Genomic DNA, 20,812 nt, shown 5'->3' with positions numbered 1-20,812 from the left:
ATTGAACAAAAATTAGTTATAACAAACTTAATTGATACATTGAATTTTGTTAAGGTCCTTTTGGATGGGTGTTTACTTCAGTGTGGCCCGTTTATTTTTTTTATCTCTCGCTATAGTATCGTTATAATAAATAATATCATTGTCATTACTGTTTTTATATTAATCGCAAGTAAACGCACCGTTATTTTCACACTAATCTTGATTAGAATAGTTAAATCCGTAGGTTTTCAATTTTAAAATTCATAACCGAACCAACCAATTTAATATATATTATAATATTTTTAATTTATTTAAATATATTTATAATATATGATAAATATAATGTTTTAATATCATTTTATAATAATATATTATTATTTAGATATAATATATAATATTTTAACTAAAAAAACAACTTAACGTATCAAAATTAAGTCTGTTTGAAATTAAAATACTCAATTATTATAAGAGATTGGTGGATTAAATTGATTATATACGAAATGATCCTCTTAAGTATTAAAATAATGAATTTAACTCGCACAATAAGCTTTCAATCTAGAGGTGATCATGGGTTGGGCGGTCCGGCCCAGGCCGATGGCCCGCCCGAAATATGGGAGGGTTCGAGTAAAAATATAGGCTCGAAATATGGGTTTGGGCAAAAAACGAGGCCCGTTTAGAAAACGGACCGGGCCTCGGGCAAAACTTTTTTGGCCGAGCTCGGCTCGGCTCGGCCCGGCCCGAATATAATAAATATATTTTTTTATTTTTAAAATACATTTCCCATTTCCCATTAGACATTTAGTATTTATATAATAAATATATATATAACAAATATATTTTTATTTTTATTTTAAAGTATTTTTAAAATACTTTTTCTATTTTTTTTATTTTTAAAATATATTTCGAATATAATAAATTGGTTGCAAAAAGGACGATGAGGACGATAAGGATGATGTTTCTTCGGTTGCTTTTTAATATACTTCCTTTCTAATTGTTAAAAATTTAATTTAGCTTACAATTTATATTTTGTTATAAAATTAAATATGTTGATTGGTTAATGTATGGATATTCTGGTTGGTTAATTATATTTTGTAGGTTTTTTTATACAATTTTGGTGTTTACTAAAAATAAAAAAGGGCCGGGCCGGCCTGGGCTCAGGCTTAGGAATTTTTTACCGGACCAGGCCTAGACAAAATTTCAGGCCAGCCTGGGCCCGAGCCTAGAACACGGGCCAAAATTTTTTTCTGGCCCGAACCCGGCCCGGCCCATGATCACCTCTATTTTAATCACAATCACTAAACGAGGGACATGAGGTTTTTTTTTGGGGGGGGGGTATGATTAGTTGAAGTCTTCCTTGCAGGTGGGCAGGTCCAATGTTTGATGTAATGTCTCAACGAAATACAACACTACGAAGATTTGCAATCTGTTTGATCCTCTTTGATTTTATGATAGAATGAACTTTCTTTTTATCTTGAGGATCATTGGGGTAACCTAGAGGTGCTCATGGCCCGACGGCCCACCCAAAATATGGGAGGGTTTTGGTAAAAATATAGGCCCGAAATATGGGCTTTAGAAAAAAAATGAGGCCCATTTAGAAAATGGGCCGGGCCTCGGGCACTACTTTTTTGGCCCGGGCCCGGCCCGATATAATAAATATATTTATTTTTTTAATTTTAAAATATTTTTAAAATACTTTTAAATTTTTTTAATTTTAAAATATTTTTAAAATATTTTTTTAATTTTTAAAATAAATTTTTAATATTTATTAAAAATGGGCCGGGCCGGGCTTATGATTTTTTTCGGGCCGGCCTGGGCAAAATTTTAGGCTCATATTTTGGGCTGGGCCGAGCCTAGGACCCGACCGGAATTTTTTATGGGCTCGGCCCGACCCGGCCCATGAGCACCTCTAGGGTAACCCCAGTTTTTTCATTTTTCGAATCTAATGGGGAATTAGATTCCCACTTGCACATGTTTCGACCATGATTTTTGAGTCCCACCATTTTCTTTCAAAAACACTCAATTTTTCTTAAATTTCAAAAGCAAAGATTTTTTTTTCCCTTTGTTCCTCTTTAAATTTCAATACACATATTACAACACAAAAACAATGGATGTTAGATAATGGTACAGTTTACACTGTAAAAGGTATAGAGAGCCGTAATCTTTGAAGAGATAAGAAAAGGAAGGCCGGTCATGAGCTCCATCTGCTGAGTTTAGGTGTTGTGGTGAAGAGGGGTGTGCCAATTTAGTATACAAGTAGAATACACTTGAACAGACCAGACGAGAAAGTTGCTGAATGTTATAGATTGAGGGGTGTATTTAGCTATGAATTATGATTAAGACTATACATTCTTCTACTATGGAGTTCCTTATGATAAGAGTCAGATTATATTTTTTCCCTCTACTAAAAAATAAGCAAATTAGTTTCCATACATTAGATCGAAGAATAAATTGGTCGCTCTCTTAAAAGTTTTATCCATTTCTACATTAAAAAATAGTCTTTGTACGTCAGCATAGTACGCCGTGTGTCGCTGTCTAATTATTCCTATAGGTACGCCAGTTTTTAACAATACAAATAGATGATTTTTTTAACAAAAATAACTAACTTACTATTTGATGTAATGTAAAAAGATTAATAATTTTAATAAAATGGAGAAATTTAAGGAAAATTTTCGTCTAAGTTTTTAAGAAACAAAACAGTATGACTTCATAAGGTTAATAAGGTTTTTGTCATAATAACTTGTTTGATTGTATGCTTGCCCATGCCCTACATCTGCATACTGCACCTTCAACTTTATGGACTGTTGCATCTCTAAGCTTGTAACCAAATAAACAAATACAAAGCAAGGAATCTCTATTTCAACTGCTCATATCTATGTTGCTCGGATTTAACAGGGCGCAAATGAAACTAAATTCCATTGACATTTGACACTAATTCACTATTTAGTTCCTCTGACAGATGCTCATTCAATCCTATCAATAAAATGTCTGGTTTTTTGTGTTGGATCCCAGACATGTGCAGTGGGGTGGTTTGGTTTCTGATATATATATATATATATATATAGTTAAAACAAGTTGAATCTAACTGGTATTTCCTGTCTTCTTCAAATTACTTACCCCTCATTCTTTTGCCTTTATTTTTTCACTCGTTAAGGTATTCAAGTCCAAGTGTCAGAACATGACGCAATTGATTAACTTTTTTATTTTATTTTGTCTTGAATTCGATTAAAGATAATATCCTCTTATACATCAGATTCGAGGTTTTGACAGCAATTACAAGCATGTGTGCTTGCCTTGGCTCCCACTCCCTCTAAAATCTTGCTTCAAAAATGCCATTATTTCAATCTTGAATTACTTAAAATACCAAAACTTAATAAAAACCATCCAAATGAGTTAAAAAATAGATTTGAGTATGAAAAAAACTCGGATACATTCAACGTACATACACATATTCAAAAGTAACATAGTATTAAGGCTTGAACCTTTGCCTACAAGATTGGCAGGTGATCTCCATGCACGTAGAATCTATCTGCAACGTTGCTCTTTCCTTCATTTTCTCAGCTTTTTCAACATCTTCCCTTGCCCTTTTCCAAACATGTTTAGCTCTCGCGAAATCGGACCGAGCCATCTCCATTTCGCTCTTTGTGAGCTCCCGAACTCGCTCCGCGTAAGCCTTCTTGATGGCCGCCAGCCGGATTTGCTCCGCCGTCCGTTGTTTCAATGACTCAACGCGATCGAAATCGTTACGGTTTGATGGAAGTTGATGGACTGGCCTTAGACTGATTGATAGCTGCAAGTCAAGTGATGATGACGGCCCTACGAATTGATCGCTCATCACCGTCGTCGATCGGTATGTTAGCGATGAAGAATGAGATAACGTAGGGGACGGTGAAGCAATGGTGAGAGAAATGGGGAGTAATTGCGGCTCTTTTTCATCTTGCTCTTCCATAGATAAGGAGCTTTTAAGTAGAGTTGTAAGTAGATGTCGAACTCAACGGAGCAAACCCTAGACGGCGAACCTCGACCGTCCATCGGAGCCCTAAAAATCAGCTCCGAGAAGTTCAACAGCAAGCCCAAGAATGGGAGACCCTGGCTCGAGCCTGGGTAGGTGCTTTTCCAGAAGCAAAAGCCGTGACGGAGAGCCAAGTCGAAGTCTTGATCGATTCCAACTTCGGCTCATTACCAGCCGATCTCCAATCGATGCCACGATCTGAGCTCATCGAAAGACTCCTCTCAATCCAAAATTACCTGAGATTTCCCTCCCAGACCCAGGTTTTTTTCCTGCATTTATTGCAGTGGGTTTTTTTAGTAAAAATATTTAATTTAAATATCCTGGTCTCTGTATTAAGTGCTTGAATATTCCTAGCCACTGATTAAAAAATGGAGAAAGAAACGTTTCCAGAAATTAATGAATAAAGAAATTATTCTGGATTTTGTTTTTGGAATTCTTGTAATGTAATTTTATCAAGTAGAGAGTTCACAACATGGGGAAAGAATCAATGCTTGTAAGTTAAAAGGAATGGCTTGTTTTCTTCAACTCTGTTCGTAAATTTTCTGTGTTTTTGTTTATTATGGACTGTTTACGTTATGTTGAGACTGAAATTTTGGCTTCTTTGTGCTTATCCTCGTATGTTTTTCTCTTTGTCTCATTTGGTAGGAAAGAGAACCAAGTTAGCATGATCTTCCACCGGCTCGGTTTCAGCGCACCGATCAGTGGATACCGGTCTATTCATGGTTAGAATCTTTGGATACCGATGAAGTGGTCCAATCGAAAGATATTTTGGATTGGTTGAACGATAACCCACAAGTCAAGGACCAATTGTGCTCTAGGCATTCGCGGTACCATTTGATGCACTACATAAAAAAGTGCCATTTAAAGATATTAAAGAGGAGGGAAAAGAAGGTAATGATTCTTCGGTATTTGGTCTTTCAAAGTCTGGTATTTGAATGGGTATGTATCCTAGTAAAAAAATCTTTTCTTTGTGTCACTCGTTGTATTTGTGGCCTTAAATACTCTTTTCATGGCATTGAGCTCACTAAGAATCAGCTTTCTATGAACTCGACGAAGAATCAGCTTCAGCTGTTTCACTTTGTTTTTTATCCTTCAAATTCAATATCTACAAACCTGTTAATTGCTAATTTCACTTACTTGAGCAGGTTGGATCGCAGCCCTTGAATAAAGAAAGTGTTTTGAAAGTTCGGAAGGATGTAGTGGCAAAAAACCAGCACCAGTGCCTAGTATGTCTCAAATTTCTGTTAATTTTATATAATGTTTAGGGCAGGTTTGATGTTCGATGCAAAAAGAGCATTCTTTTGCTTTCCTGAGAGGAGAGGAGAGGAGAGGAGAGGAGAGATAATCATTGTCGAGACACATTGCATATAGGAAATTTGTAATGGTAATTTACTTAAGTAGATGTTTACAAATCTAGAAATTAATTCAGATCAAACACGAATGGTTTGTAATCATACCATTATGACTATTAAATAAATTTAGTGGGATATTTCTAGTGTCTCTCAATGGCTTCATTTTGGCTGCCAACTTGCAGCTGTAAGTTGTTTGGCGATCATCTCGTTTTTGTTTCCCTCTTTTCACAGATTCCATGTTGTTCTCTGTGATAACAAGACTTACTGGCTACGTTAATGCTTAGATACAAACTTATGAGCTTTGCCTATGATTGTGTTATCTATAAAATGCACGATTTTGAAGGGTTTTTTGGCCTGTTTGCTGCTTTTACACTCGTCCTTTGTGCTTTCTCAAATTTTTGAAAAAGAAATCAAATCATATTTCATGATAAATGAGCAAACAGCTAGAGTATGTTTGCTTTTATGCAACATGTAATAGAATATGAACAATGAATCAACATATAATCTTCAGCATGTCATAGAACAGTTGTTCTTCTATATCTGTTTCTTCTATCTAGACAATCCTTTGAACAATATACCTAAAGATAGCGACCTCTACATAGCTAAACAGAACGAGGCTTTGCGCAAATACGAGATGTGACTCATTTATTTTAATTTTTCCAATCTTTTTAGTTGAACCTTTATGATAAAAATAACTGTTGTATTGAAATTTCGGCTTATTGGAGTTGGAGAAGAAGCTTTCACCCGTGTTCTAGAGGAAAAAATGAATGGATCTGAAATTGACATGGATACAACTGCTCCATGCAGTACTTATAACCCCTTTTTTTTCTTTTCTTTTTCAGCATTAGGTATTGATTAAAACATGGTGATACTCATTCATGCAAAAACATCACAGCTTAGGAATCTTATGCAATGATCTTTGTTCCACACCTGTTGTTGCTTTACTTCATTATTTGCTCACCGTGTAGCAATTGTCATTCTTTTATAGTTTTTACCGTAGGTCGTATCCATGTTGGTTCGTATATAAGAGTTGGACAGCATAGAATGAAAATACTTTTGGGTGCCATAATGAAGCTGATATGTTGAAGACACTAATGGCAAAACATTACTGACTGAGCAAAAGCAATATTGGTTCCTGAAAACAATAATTGAATGCCTTAAATATACATATGTTAAATTATGCCATAGTTTCCTATGCCCTTTGTAAATTTGAGATTTAGTCATTCTACTTTGATTTCTAGTCCTATGTTTTTTCTCGATTCCCTTTGGCTTCAAACTATAGTTATTCTTGCTTCTTGATTTAAAATAATAGTAATTTTGAGCTTCAACAAGAGGTAATCTGTTATTCTTGGCTTTGAAATCGGTTTGGTTTTATTATTTTCCAATTCAATCTCTATTGTTTAGAAAAAATTTATATACCACTTTTTAAAAACAAACCATCAATCCTTGAATACCTTTTAAATGACACTATATCACCATTTAAATTATATTTATAAAATTTAAACACTCCAATATAGTTTATAATAAAATAATTAACGCTCGATTAATTCAATTAATCTGATGGATTTTTCAATATAAATTTAATTAAGTATTAAGAGCATAGCTTTAAATAGAAACCACGAATCTCCATAGACAAACTTTTAAGTCTTAAGCACCCCATTGTGAAGTAAACAAAAAGGTTCCCCATTACAGAGACAACAAAAAGAAAATTCCATCACTCAGCAGTTTAAGCCGAAGCACCCTTTGATTTCCTCGGAGCCAACTGAGTCTCCGGCTGCAAAAAACAATCGAATGTTATGCAATGTAATGTCTCATTACGATCTACATCTATTGAGGATGAACCTTAACGTTTACCTCTTTTTTGACGGCTTCCTCTTTCTCAGACAGGATTAGTTCAATGTGACACGGTGAAGACATGTAGGCTGCAGAAGGAAAAAACAGACAGCTCCGAAAATTAAAACCACATTCCAAATGTAGAGGAAGGAAGGTAAAAGAAATTACTCACGGTTAATTCTTCCATGTGCACGATATGTTCGGCGCCTTTGCTTCTGTGCTTGGTTTACTTGGATGTGAGATATGACAAGTGAATCTACATCCAAGCCTTTCACCTAAGAAAAAAAAAATGGGAAGACAATGGCAAAAGTTTTAACATGTAGGAGTTTGGCCAGAATAGAGTAAAAAGTTGATTTGTTGATAGATACCTCAGCATTGCTCTCGGCATTCTTGAGCAAATCGAGAATGAATTTTGCAGATTTCACGGGCCAACGGCCTTGTCCATTAGAATGGCGATTCTTAGCCTGTGCGGTTCGCCCAACTCCACCACAGAAGCGCCTGAATGGAATTGCTTGCTTGTGGGCAATAACATCTTCCAAGTACCTTTTTGCCTTTGTCAAAGGTAGCTTTCGGATTGCAAAGGCAGTTTCTCGTGTATTCTATTAAAAAAAAAAAAGAGTATAATCACTACCAATGCTCAGATACTTGGCCTAGTAACAGAGGCGAAGCTAGGGGGGCTGGCAGGGACCCCCGCCCCCCCCCCCAATTAAAATGAAAAATTATTATTTAGCCCTTTAAAAATTTTTAAAATTTTAAATTGATTAAGGTAAAATTGTACTTTGCTCCCTACAATTATAAAAATTCGATTTAATCCTTTAAAAATTATAAATATATAGACTATAAAAAATTAAAATTTCATTCGCCCCCCCCAAAAGTTGTTCTGGCTTCACCCCTGCCTAATAAAAGGGTGTTGACATTGTTATTAGCATAATAAGACCATAGCCTGAAACTAAGCATCTCCCATTGACATAATACGCAACAAGTAGAACCATAGCTCGAAACGAAGCAAAAGTACGAATCCTAGTAATCTACATGTAAATTGTTTGTACATTTAATGTAATACCATGAAAACAATACTACTCGGACCTGAATGTTAGGGACCCGGGTGCATTGAATATTTTTCGAAATTTTCATGTATTTGAATGATTTCCAAAACATAAGTGTCGGGCATGAATACTTAAAAGAATAAATGATTCACATAACGATGCAACATTTCATATCCACAGATAACCGATGAAAAGAAATCAGCATACCTTAAAATGAACACGAAGGTCAGAACCCCTAGCTTTGCAAGCTGAAACGGAAGTCAACAAAATAAACCAACAATCAAGTTCCATTTTTTTTTCAATGAACTAAAGCGAGTTCTAAAGCCATTACATTACAATCCAACTGAATATTGCATCTCAGTTTCCTACATTTTTTTCCCAGCTACCAAACAGAAAATAGGACTCGATCTTAAGTGATTGTGATAAAAGCAAAATTAAAAGCTTACATTTAGTAGGGTTGTCCGGTTCTCTTGAGTACTTCACCTATAAAAGAGAGAGAGAGAGAGAGAACAAATCAAACCAATAAAAAAATAATGAAAACGAAACTAATTTGGAATGAAACTTGAATATTTCTCTAAGAAAAAAAATGAAAAGATGTTTCCGAAATGAGGAAGATTGACGAACCATGGCTGCTGCTGCCGCTGTGTGTAACAGTTGGTTCCCTACCGCTGCAAGAGAAGAGGTGCGTAGCTAGGGTTTCTTTGGCAAATAAAAGGGATGGTTTTTTAGGGTTTACGATTTTCTATTGGGCTTTCTTATTTTCCCGCCCAATGTTTTTTTGGGTTTATTGGGCAATTTGCAATTAGGCCTCACCTCATAAAATTTTAAAAAAAAATGACAAATCTATAAAACTCAATGAAATACATGTAAGTCATACCAAACACTTCAATTACCTTCTCTTTTCAAAAACAAATTAACTAAAACTCTAGACATGAAGATCAAAGTGATAAAAATAAAGCTAAAATAACAACTTAAATTTATCCATACGCCTAAAAGGACCTACAATATAAATTATAAATTTATTTTAATTTTATAAATTATGAATTTTAATTGACATTTTAGTCTGATTTTTATTCATTACAATTTAGGGAAAATTACGTGGCTTAAATCCAAAGTTTTAGGTACCAAAATAGGAGCTATTACCTGTTGCTAACATATCATTAATTTAAATTTTTGGATTGTTAATAAAAAAATGGTAATCTATTCTATTATTTGGAATGAAATATATATTTATTTTTGTATATCTATTTTTATTATAAATTTTTCATTGAGTAAATATAATGAATTAACTGAATACCAACTCAATTGAAATATATATTTATTTTTAAATGGCAATTAATATTATTATAATTGTAATTTTATATTATTTTTAAATAAAACACCCAACATGTTATCCAATAAATTTTTTAAACAGTATTCTTTTAAATCAATTGGAGAGCTTCACGAAGAAAACCTGTATTTTATTTGCAAGCCTTTACTTGTAATGCACATAATATAATTTACTTTAATTACTAAATCATTTCACGTAATTACACGAATACTACCCGAAAATCAGTGATAAAATTTCGATAATGCTCGCGCCGATCACCTACATAGATATATAAAAGCATCTACACATTTACACATCCACCTCTTCCCTTTTTAGGCCACATCCATCGCCTACGACGGCCGACGCATTGATCCAACTACTTGGCTGATTCATTTACACATTTCAAGCGTGCGATCAGCTCGTCCTGCACGGTTCAACACATCACTAGATCTAGAACAAATCATTAACAAGCTAAGCGTATTCGATCATGCAAGTAGGTAGCCTTATCATCCAAAACAAGTAGATAATCTTGACAAATGTAGTTGTATTGCACCTAAAATGAACTACGACGCCAAACACTGCTCTTGGACCACTATAATCAATCACGGTGCTTAAAAGTTAAAAGCATCGAAGAAAGGTTTCTCAAGAACATGCCTTCTTTCCTTTGGGTGAAAGTCCTCTTTCCTTAAGAAGAGGACGAAGTCTCTCTACAGTAAAACTATGGTAGTCCTTCTCGGCTACACTACTGCTTGATCCCACTGCAAGTTTTTAAGTTGTTAGGGGAAACCCGAGATAATAATTCTCGGTAGAATGAAACCAAACATTTCATAAATCCAACTTAGTCTGATTACGGATAAGCAACACAACAAGTGAAAGAGACCGACTTCTAACAGATGATCAATATCATAGAAGAAAAATCAAGCGCATGGTGGACAATGGATGGGCCAAGGCTGACATAAAATACATAAAACAAAACGCATCAGTATTATTTATTATTCTGTATGGAAATTGTTATTCTCGTTTTAGTACATCAAATATATATATGGCCTAAGTGACATTCTAGTTTCATGACAATGTTGACCCAATAAATTGAACCATGGATGCAAATACATATGTAGTACTAGGACAGAACATCTATTGACTGACCCGATTGAGAATTATTTTTTGTATTGGCTTTCTTTGGTGAAGCGCTGCTATCCATGACTTTTTCAGCAGCCCTGAGGGAAAAAATTGGCAGGGTCAAAACAATCTAGCCTAGACATCAAGTCTGACCACATGCAATAAGATGCCTTTTGGCTCTAGATATTACTGGAATGCAAATATAACATGATGCGATCCATGAATGAAGCTACAAAAGGATGTTCAGATCCCTATCCTGAAATGAGGATTAAAGAGACTGCTAAGACCATTAACTCCAATGTATACAATGAATCGTAACAAGCTAAGTTAAATATAATACAAAATCAATACCTCTTTCTAGGACCCTCAGCAGCAGCTTTCACATCCTTTGAACTGGAACCGCCCTTATTGTTATTAAGCATGAGCGACCTAATGAGTATGTTTTGTTGGTCTGTCTTTATGTGCTGGATCTCTGGATATACATGGAAGAGTAAAATTGTCTAGCTTGTGAATAAGAACAAATCTCGAAGCAGTTTTCTTGCACTCTTCTTATTATCTTGGGGAATCCACAAGATAACAAGCAGATAATTGCATGCATGTACAAATTATAAAATAAGAGGCTACAAACAAAGCTATTTGTTTACTTTCTTACATTTATGCATAAACCATAAATCAATAACATATAACATTAAAATCAAATTATAATAGCAATTTAATCACTATTAAACGCTGATACGTTAAAAAGTGCATTATCAATTCAAGACATAAGTAAAGAATATGTTTCCCTCAAGACATATTGAAAGTCCAAGATAAGTTGAAGTTTACAGTTACCTGGAGGAGAAGTATTGTGCTCACAAATATAAACTCGCATCCCCCCCTGCAGAACTTTGCAAATAAGCAAAACAATTTTGATCCAACAGAGAAGTATAGGTAATTGCAGTAATTCATGATTATTTTTGCAATATATGCAAAATATTGCAGCACTGTAGATGATTGCAATAATTCAAGCTACACAGTCACCCAACAAGTTTCCCTCTAGATGCCTAACCAAGCTGATTCGCTCTTTAACCAAATAAGAAACTCTTCTTAGCTTGTTTCGATAGGCATATTATATTATATGAATGGAATTGGAAAATAGGTTATATTTTTCTATATGTTTCAGGAAGATTCTTTGAGAGAAATAGCATGAAATACTTAAAGAGTTCCAATGATAGATGGAAACAAAAGCAGGGCAATAAAAGAAGCTAAGTGGGTAGGGGGCTCCACAGTCTTACTATCTTCCAGGATCCTGATGTGCGACGCTTTTGTGTGGCAAGATAGAGTTAAGGTAATTGTTAAAGAAAATAAATACAGAGAGATAATACAAAAAGCTATTCTTTGAGAAGTATCTAAACTCCATTGACACACAGAACACATGGGGAAATTGATGTAGGCTGAAGAGAGGAGCACAGGACATTCTAAAGAAAGACCAAACATAAAGGATAAGACCTCCAGTGCCAGACCAGCAATTTCCTAATCCTTCATTACTTAACAGATGAAAGGAACAATCATAAAGCGTGCTTACAAGAGAATGCTAAACAGGCAAACATGACACTGTGTTTAATTAGTACATTCAAGTGTTTGGTACCCAAAACTCACGGGAAACTATCCCAAACCGAAACTAGAATTTTACTAAAGACAACTGATAATAGCAACTCCAAGATATCATACTTTAAACAAGTCTTTATATTCAAATCCTAACACTGTCTTGAAATAACGTATTTCACTCTTAAAGAATTTTCAATAGGTCAAATACATACTTGACCTCTACTTTCCAAGTCAAATGTTAAACTGCAAAACCCTGGCCAACATGCTTGGAAGAGAATGCGCAACAAGCAAACATGATATTGTATTCAGTTGTTGCATCCAAGCGTTTGGTACCCAAAACTGACAGGAAATCATCCTAAGCTGAACTAAGGCCTCCAAAAATAATTTACTAAAGACAACCGAAAATGGCAATTTGGAAGATATCATACTTTAGAACACATCTCTATATACAAACGCCTGACAGTAACTCGGTCTCAAAACATATTACATAAGAAAGTATGCGATTTCCTTATGAGGTTTATATGGATCTATGCTCTCAAACCTCAACAGCTAGCTTTTGGTGTGGTTCTCCAAAGATCCATATTAGATTTTCATTAGCTCAAGTAACCAATTGCTCTCCATCGTCAAACCCTAGCAACCATTAATCAAACATAATTTTCACCACATTTGTAGTATCATCAAGAAACAAACTAATTCAAGATAGCCTAAAACCTCAATTCAGAACCCTAAATCAATTTATTCCGCTGCTAAAACCATTGGATCCTACTTTAAGATTATCTTCTTGAGCTAACCATAACCCATGTTTTAAGCTGAATTCAGTAAAACTACTCACTTTATCACACGATATCACACTTATCAATCTTCACATTTTCTCAGCAACCAAAGCTCAAAAATTAAGAATCAACAATAACAATCGGGATTAAAGATGAAATTGAAAGTAAGAAAGGAAAAAAGAAGGCGGCAAAACCAGATTTGAGGAGATGATGGTGGAAGAGAGGTGGCCACGAGAGGGAAGGTCTGAGAGGAACTTGGAAGCGCCAGGAGCCGTTTGATCATGATCGAAGGGCTGAGAAGACGAGTCCTCCATTGGCCTTTGAATTTGATTGGAGGACACCGCACCCTGCCCTGCTACTATTGCCATTTCCCGTTATCTTCACGAAAATTTATATAAAAATAAAATAAAATTTTAATTGAAACGATAAAGTTGAAGATTTAAAATTTATACCAACTTAAATTCAAATCTTATAGGATTTTTTATCAATTTATAAAAATAAAATCCTTAAAATAATTTCAACTTACTTTAAAAAATTGAATTGTAATCATTTTTATATAATAAAAAAACAGTATTTGGGAATGGAGGTTTTTGAAGTTTTAAAATCATTTTTATATCTATTTTTTTAAAACCATTTAAATTTTGATTTTTTTTTTGTGATAATTTTAAAATCAATATGATTGCTCACCAAAGACACCAAGGAATTTAAAGAATGTATGTTAAACTTGAATTTGTATAGTCACTTTTTTAGTGTAATAATCAATAAGAGAAATATTGCTTGACAGTATGCAGAGTGTGAGATCGTCAATTTTCTTCATTTGATGTGGAATTTCTTCCTCTAAATCATAACGCTTTTTGTATAGGAATTGTTTTGCACCACCAAGCCTTTTAAATATATTAATTTATATTTTCAGATAATAGTTATGAGTTTATAGAAGGTAATTATACGTATAAACATTTTCAGTTAAATATTAGTGAAATTTCTCCACGAGTTAAAGATAAAAGAAGGGAAGTTGAGATGCAAGCACTTAATAGTGGTTAAAAGATATTGCCACCTTGGTTCCCAAATGCATTACTAGGATAATTGTTAGTAGGCTCACCACACATCTTCTACACATTATTTGTTGCTTTTGTGAAAGGGGGAAGCATTACAGTTTATAGACAACATAATGCTTGCTCAAGAGTTGATTAAGGGGTATGATAGATCAACGTTTGTCGCCAACATATGCTCTAAAGATAGGCTCACAGAAGGAATTTTATTCTTTTATCTTTTTCGTGTTCTCAATAAACATATTGTTCAAATTATGGAACAAGACAACTCTATATATATAGTTTACTTAAATTTCATCCAATTCTCACATTTTACTTTTGTTAATTATTGATTATTGCTAAGGGGACAATGGAGTCCATGGTGGGAGTTCAACGCATGCTACAACAATTTTATTATTTTCTGGGTTTGAATTTCTTTGAAGAGTGAAGTTACTTTTAGTTGGTTTGACCAATATAGGGCTCTAGGAGATACAACAAGTGACTGGATTTTTAATTGACAAGTTTCCCGTTTGATATTTAAATGTTCTTTTGTTCATGAGGAAACTAAAATAGATTACTTATCATTAAATGTGAATGCAAAAAATAGTATTAATTTTAATGGAAGGGAAAGAACGCTGAATAGGTAGGGTCAAACTTATTTATGTTACTCCTTTTCATGTGCAAAATTTTCGAAGTAAATAAATAAAAGACTAAGGCTGAGTTTGGATGGACGGTGTGTTTACCTGCGGTTAGTGTAAAAACAGCGGTGTTTAGGAGATTAAACACTGTAGCGATACTGTAACGTGAGACAAAAATTAAACTAAACGCACTGCAGTACACCGCACCACACCCAATCTCCCATCCAAACCCACCCTAAGGAAATTTTTTAAATTTTTATGAAGATGTGAATTGCGACTACAATATATATTAACAAAATTTTAACAATCCAACTGTTATTTGAAAATAGAGGGCAAGTAGGATTGAAAATTGCCCAATAAACCCCTTAAAACTTTCGGCGAGAAAATAAGGAAGCCCAATATTAAACCCTAAAATGCCTATCCCTTTTATTTGCTAAAGAAACCCTAACTCCGTACTTCCTCTCTTGCAGTGGTAGGGAACGAAGTCGAACTGTTCCACACAGCAGCCATGGTTCGTCAATCTTCCTCATTTCGAAAACCTCTCTCCAATTTTTTATTAGAGAAATATTGAAGTTTAATTCTAATTTATTTTCGTTCCCATTAATTTTGCTGGTTTAATTTGTTTTCTCTATTTCTTAGGTGAAGTATTCAAGAGAACCGGACAACCCTACTAAATGTAAGCTTTTAATTTTGCTTTTTGTTATTACTATCACTTGGATCAAGCATTATCTTCTGTTTGGTACCTGGGAAAATATGTAGGAAACTAAAAATGCAATACTATCTTGGATTTTATGGGCTTAAAAAACTGTGTATTAGAACTATTTAAAATAAAAAATTAGAATGAATTTTAATTAAAGGTCTAAAATTATAAAATTTATAAAAACTATTTCAAATAAAAATACAATATTTAATTAAAGGTCCAAAATCAACTGCACCCCAAGTTAGATTTTAAAATTTATTAAAACTGTATAATTTGTTTCAAAAATTAAAATGAATTTTAAATCAATTTAAAGAATTATTTGATTAAAAACGAGAGCCCTAAAATAACTAGGTTAAATTTAACAGCATAATTAGAAATATTTTAAAATTATTAATTTTTTAAAACATAATAAATAAATGACAATTATCTTAAAATAAGGTTAAGGCTATAAATACTCTATTCGTATAATATTTTAAAATTTTTATAATGTACATTATTAGAATTATTTTATATATGTAAAATATTGTTTAAAAATTAAAATAATTAAAAAAATGTTTTAATAGAATACGTTTTAATTTTTTTTTCACATTATTAATTAAATTTCTAAATTACGAAATAAATTTACCGGGAGTTGAGTTATGTACCATTTTTGTTTTAAGGGAGTTATTTAAGTATGTTACAAAATTTGGAGCAAAAAAGGTCATTTTCGATCGGTAGAAAAAAGTATCCAAAATTAATCGATCAACGTCGCTGGGATGTCCAACTTTTTCTCCAAGGCGGAGGTGACGAACAGCGGCCGCCCTGTCCTCCTCCGCAACGAAGTCGAATATCGAATGCCACCTTCTCTCCGCCGTCGACCCCGAACCTGAAGACCACCATCACTTCTCCCTCTTAACATTGGGTCTCCTCATCCTCACCACCCACCGCCTCATCTGGCTACCTTCTTCTTCCGTCTCAGCCATCCCTCTTGCTGCCATTTCCCACATCTTCTTGAATTAGAAAATCTCACTTGTCAATACTGAAATTTCAAAATCTTAAGTGAGTCACTCTCAACATAATTCATCCAGGTTTGATATGTGATGTAAACAATGGCATATATAAGGGGCAGACAATGGCTTTCGCCCCTAAAGAAAAAAAAAGGGTTAAATTGCCACTTAGATCTTACAAGTTAATATAATGATAACATTGTACTTTAATTCTTCCAAGATTTATAATCCATTTTTAACTCCCTAAAATAGAGTAGTTGTATGATATACATTACTTAGATTTAATGTTATACACAAGTATGTGTTCGGTACGAGCATGTTCATTATGTTTTAGATTTTATATGTATTTGGGGTGTTTGAAGGATCATTATCTCACTATCCATATGTCTGATGGATGGCCACATTGGCCAAACTCTTACCCCTTAATTAAAATGATAAAATTATACTTTAATCCTTTAAAAATTATAAATTAATATAATAATAAAATTGTATTTTAATATCTAAAAATTTATAATTCAATTCTGACCCTCCAAAGTAGAGTTTTTAGGGTCGAAAATAAAATGAATGTAAATTTAAAGAAAATGTATTCGAAATTATAAGATTGGGTCTAAAACAATGAATGAAACAAATAATATGTATGCACAGAATATTATTGGTGGAACAATGGCTATGATTTGCTTGAACTTTAAAACAAGAACATGATGGAAATAGACAATACAAGAACATTAAAAAATTAAAGAAAATGGCAATTCAAGCATGGACACCTCATGGATCAGATCTACACCATAAAACTCCAAAAACAAATGTTCATTAGGGTTATGAAAAAAATTATTATTTTTTCTTGTATAAACAATTATATTGAAGGAAGAGTGAGTTACAAACATAGGAGAGCCAGAAATGAATATAATTTTTTTTAAGAGGCTCAACGTGTAACTTCACCATTATATTAATTTGTGATTTCCTAAATACTAAAGGGGCTATATAAAGAAATTTCCATTTTTGGGGCCAAAGAATCCATAATAAAGCATTTGAATCCTTTCCATTGGCCCTATTTGTATCTTCCCACAGCTTTATTGAACCGCAATTGATACTTAAAACCGCTCACATGCATCATCTAAGACGTAGTTGCAGTTCAAGAAAGCTGTGGAAGAATACAAAGAGGACCATACTTGATATTTTTCCCCTTTTTTCCCCTTCTCATCATCGCCATTTTAATGAAAACCCTAAAAGCTTAGGAGCCATCAATGGCGAAAAAAAAAAGCAAAAGAAATGAGATCAAAGAAAATGAAAAAGAAAGAGATTGAATGAGGAGTTTATAGGGTGTAGGGAGGATATTTATACTGAAAAAAGGAGGGAGTTTTTCTCTTTTAAGCATCAATCCCTAGAAGAATATTGGGACATGGGTCTTTAAGATTTATTCAACCCTAGCTTTTATTATTTTTAATTATTGTTATTTATAATAATTTAAATTGATTTCACGTACCCATAAATGAAAATAAGGAATATTCATTTTTGGCTAAATTATAGTTTTGGTCATTCTATAGTGTTTAAATTTAAGATATATTCCTTATATATATATTTGGTGAAGAAAAATACAACTAAGAAAATCAACAATAACATGAAGTCATCTAGATGCGATCTTCTATTAGACGTAAACCAATTCTTCTGTCTCATACCTCCTTAACTATTTCGTCTGCGAGCTTATTTTCTTCTCGGGGAATATGTTGTATACTCCATTAATTTAAAAGCTTCAACAATGCATGAATTATCCTTACCAAAGCAGAGTTGGAATCTCCGCTTATTCCCTCTTGAATGGTGTTGACTGCTTCAAGACTGTTTGTCTGAATTAAGACTCTATCAATTCCCCTATCAAGGACAAGTTTCAATCCATCGAAAATATCCCAAAGTTCAGAATCCAGAACTGCACAATTGCCCAAATATCAACTGAAGGCAATAATCCACTAGCATTACGATCTTGCAGGAATCCTCCATCAGCAGCGAACGAAGATTCCAGTTTATCATGCTAACATAATCTTTTTTATTCATATAAATGTGTTTTTAAAAAAAATCCATATCAATATTTTAACTAAAATAAGTTAATATTATTTACAATTTAAATTAACTAATGATATTATACAAGTAAAAAGATCAAGCTGTCTAATTAAAGTAGAATAATTAAATTCTATTTTGAGTATTATAGAGGGACCAAAACTGTAATTATTTTAATTTTTTTTTTCTAAACCTATTATTATTTAAAATGTAGATTTTGGTAACAAATGTAGGGATATTATTTTATTATCATAATATTATCCAGCTAATTAAAAAAACAATATTTTTATTCAAAAAAATAATATTTTAAAATACAATATATATGTTCATAAATTAACGTGCGGCTGGGATGATTATTGCCGGATCTGACGGTGGCTGTTACCTTTAGTGGGGGCAAACACGTGGACCCCATCCGAAGATTTATTTTTATTTAATAAGTAAAAACTTTATAAATTCGAGATTAATACAATTTTCTTTTGAAGGTTGGAATTATAAATTATAGATTTTATAGAGTTAAAATGTAATTTTATTATAGAAAATACAATTTTGGAGAGACTGAATTATAAAATTTTATTTTTGGAAAGGTGAAAATTGAATTTCAAATTTTAAAAGAGTTCAAATTCATTTTTACTATTTAATTCACTTAAAACATTGTAATTAATTTTTATTTTAAGGAACGAGATTTTGCCTACTCCTTGATTAACTTCCGAATCAAGGTTTTACTTTTCTTTTTTGCTAAATAATAGTAATACAACTATTATAGTGAATTGAATTTTAGCCTAGTTGACACAATTGTTATTAATTAAAATAATGAGAAAGACGTGAGTTCGAACGTGCTTAAACGTGTTTTTTCTTTAATTTAAGAGATGCAAAAGGGTCATGAGCAAGGCGAAGTCAAAAAATTATCCTATAAGAGGCTATGGATGAATATAAATTTTTGGAGGAACCAAAATGTAATTTTATATAATTATACTAACATGTAATTCAATAAAAAAAATTAAGAGATTAAATGACAAATCTACCCTTTTTGGGGGTCAAGGCCACTACTTACACCTTGCCTTCACCCCTAGTCACGGATAAAAGTAGGCATCGTATTAAAAAAAAGTTATTATAATAATATTAATTTTGAAATAGGTTTAATATATCATTTGATACCCGAGTTTGATACTTTTTTCTAATATGGTACCGGTGTTATTTTTTATCCAATATGGTATCTGTATTTGTCAACAGTTATATATTTTGGTATCCAAAGGTAATTATGTTAAATTTTAGTGTTTAATTCAAGTTTTATGGTTAATTTAATTAAATTTAATTGTAAATATTATTAGGCTTGAATTTTCATGAATTTACTAATAGAATAAACTTTCATTAATTGTGGATTTGTTTAATTTTATATTTAATTTGTAAAATATAAACCAACAAATATGATTTAATTGCTCCCCTACTTTGGTATTAAGGAAAAAAATTTCTATTTATTACTCCTTCAATTTTTATATTTTTAATTTTCTTTTGGTTCATTACTTTGATAGGTTTGGAAAATGCGAGTTTATCGATAAGTGTTAGGAGAAGTAATAATGAATTCTCAAAAGATTAATCTTCATACACCGTAAAAAAGACATGATTGATAACTCGATTCTTAAAAAATTGTTTCATTTATTATTCGAATTTGATGTATTAATATGAAAATAATTATCTCTTTTATTTTCTTTCTTATTAAATACACTCGGAATTTATTTTCTTTTCAATTTTTTTTGTATTTGATCTTCCATCTATTCATTTCTCAACTCGATTAAGCAATTTAACCCTCAATTTGATGATTAAACTATAGAACAATCCAATCGATTCGATTAAGATATTTTAAAAAAATTAAACCCAAAATAATAATTAAACAAATAATAATAATGTTCACATGGAAGCATGTGGGGGCAGAACAGCCCGTACTTTCCGGGACGGAGGTCGGTTTGTCGAGAGGTGGTGTTTAGCGACGCTTCTAATTTTGTCACCATTTGTCAACTTTCATGGAACATTCCAACAACATAAAGGAACTCAAGGTTTCGCACATTAAGGCATATGTAATCCCCCATTTATATGTGTTTTCAAAAGGGATAATAGCATATTCACCACCTGTGCTTTACCAATATTTTCAACACGGTACCTACAATTTTCAAATGTTCAATGTGTCCCCTGTACTTTTTTTCTGTCTTCTAATCTAGTACTTGAGTTTAACAACATTAATGTCTAACATGTCAAGACACGAGGATCACTCTTATTACGCCACATGTCATTTTTCTACAAAAAAAATGGCAAGTCAACTCAAGGGGCTTTAATACAATTTTACCATTTTTTTCTTTTCCTAGGCAAGAAATAAAAGAAAAACGTTTTCAAATTAAAAAACTCATTTAGA

At 32.8% G+C, this 20,812-nt stretch overlaps 3 protein-coding genes and 2 long non-coding RNA genes across 7 annotated transcripts; 2 read left to right on the top strand and 3 right to left on the bottom strand.

Moving 5' to 3' along the window:
- Positions 1–3,224: 3,224 nt before the first annotated feature.
- On the bottom strand, positions 3,225–4,247 carry LOC105792859 (protein indeterminate-domain 16). The gene has a single exon (XM_012621684.2). It carries the CDS (start codon positions 3,923–3,925, stop codon positions 3,446–3,448), a length of 480 nt encoding a protein of 159 aa, XP_012477138.1. The 5' UTR covers positions 3,926–4,247; the 3' UTR covers positions 3,225–3,445.
- Positions 4,248–4,300: 53 nt separating this feature from the next.
- On the top strand, positions 4,301–5,488 carry LOC105793484 (uncharacterized). Its single transcript, XR_008198934.1, has 3 exons — positions 4,301–4,481; positions 4,634–4,879; positions 5,134–5,488. It is a non-coding gene; the product is annotated as an uncharacterized LOC105793484 (long non-coding RNA).
- A 1,395-nt stretch (positions 5,489–6,883) lies between these two features.
- Positions 6,884–8,968, bottom strand: LOC105792858 (60S ribosomal protein L17-1). Its single transcript, XM_012621683.2, has 7 exons — positions 8,844–8,968; positions 8,666–8,702; positions 8,427–8,467; positions 7,542–7,772; positions 7,346–7,448; positions 7,195–7,262; positions 6,884–7,114 (listed from the first exon to the last, which is right to left on the bottom strand). The coding sequence occupies exons 1-7, from the start codon at positions 8,844–8,846 to the stop codon at positions 7,067–7,069; spliced, it is 531 nt and encodes a 176-aa protein (XP_012477137.1). The 5' UTR covers positions 8,847–8,968; the 3' UTR covers positions 6,884–7,066.
- Positions 8,969–9,664: 696 nt separating this feature from the next.
- LOC105792857 (uncharacterized) lies at positions 9,665–13,399 on the bottom strand. Of its 3 annotated transcripts, XM_012621677.2 has the most exons (6): positions 13,202–13,399; positions 11,479–11,524; positions 10,999–11,119; positions 10,675–10,745; positions 10,183–10,286; positions 9,665–9,952 (listed from the first exon to the last, which is right to left on the bottom strand). In XM_012621677.2, the coding sequence occupies exons 1-6, from the start codon at positions 13,373–13,375 to the stop codon at positions 9,905–9,907; spliced, it is 564 nt and encodes a 187-aa protein (XP_012477131.1). In that variant the 5' UTR covers positions 13,376–13,399; the 3' UTR covers positions 9,665–9,904. The 3 variants fall into 3 exon arrangements, with proteins under 3 accessions (XP_012477131.1, XP_052491133.1, XP_012477132.2); XM_052635173.1 differs by lacking the exon at positions 10,183–10,286 and having other exon boundaries at positions 13,202–13,398; XM_012621678.2 differs by lacking the exons at positions 9,665–9,952; positions 10,183–10,286 and adding an exon at positions 10,297–10,478.
- Positions 13,400–15,046: 1,647 nt separating this feature from the next.
- Positions 15,047–16,490, top strand: LOC128042870 (uncharacterized). Its single transcript, XR_008198362.1, has 3 exons — positions 15,047–15,184; positions 15,313–15,349; positions 16,033–16,490. It is a non-coding gene; the product is annotated as an uncharacterized LOC128042870 (long non-coding RNA).
- Positions 16,491–20,812: the final 4,322 nt, after the last annotated feature.

This window comes from Gossypium raimondii, chromosome 8, assembly GCF_025698545.1.
Source record: "Gossypium raimondii isolate GPD5lz chromosome 8, ASM2569854v1, whole genome shotgun sequence".
Classification (NCBI taxonomy): Eukaryota; Viridiplantae; Streptophyta; class Magnoliopsida; order Malvales; family Malvaceae; genus Gossypium; species Gossypium raimondii.
This window is presented reverse-complemented; position numbering and strand designations above follow the sequence as displayed.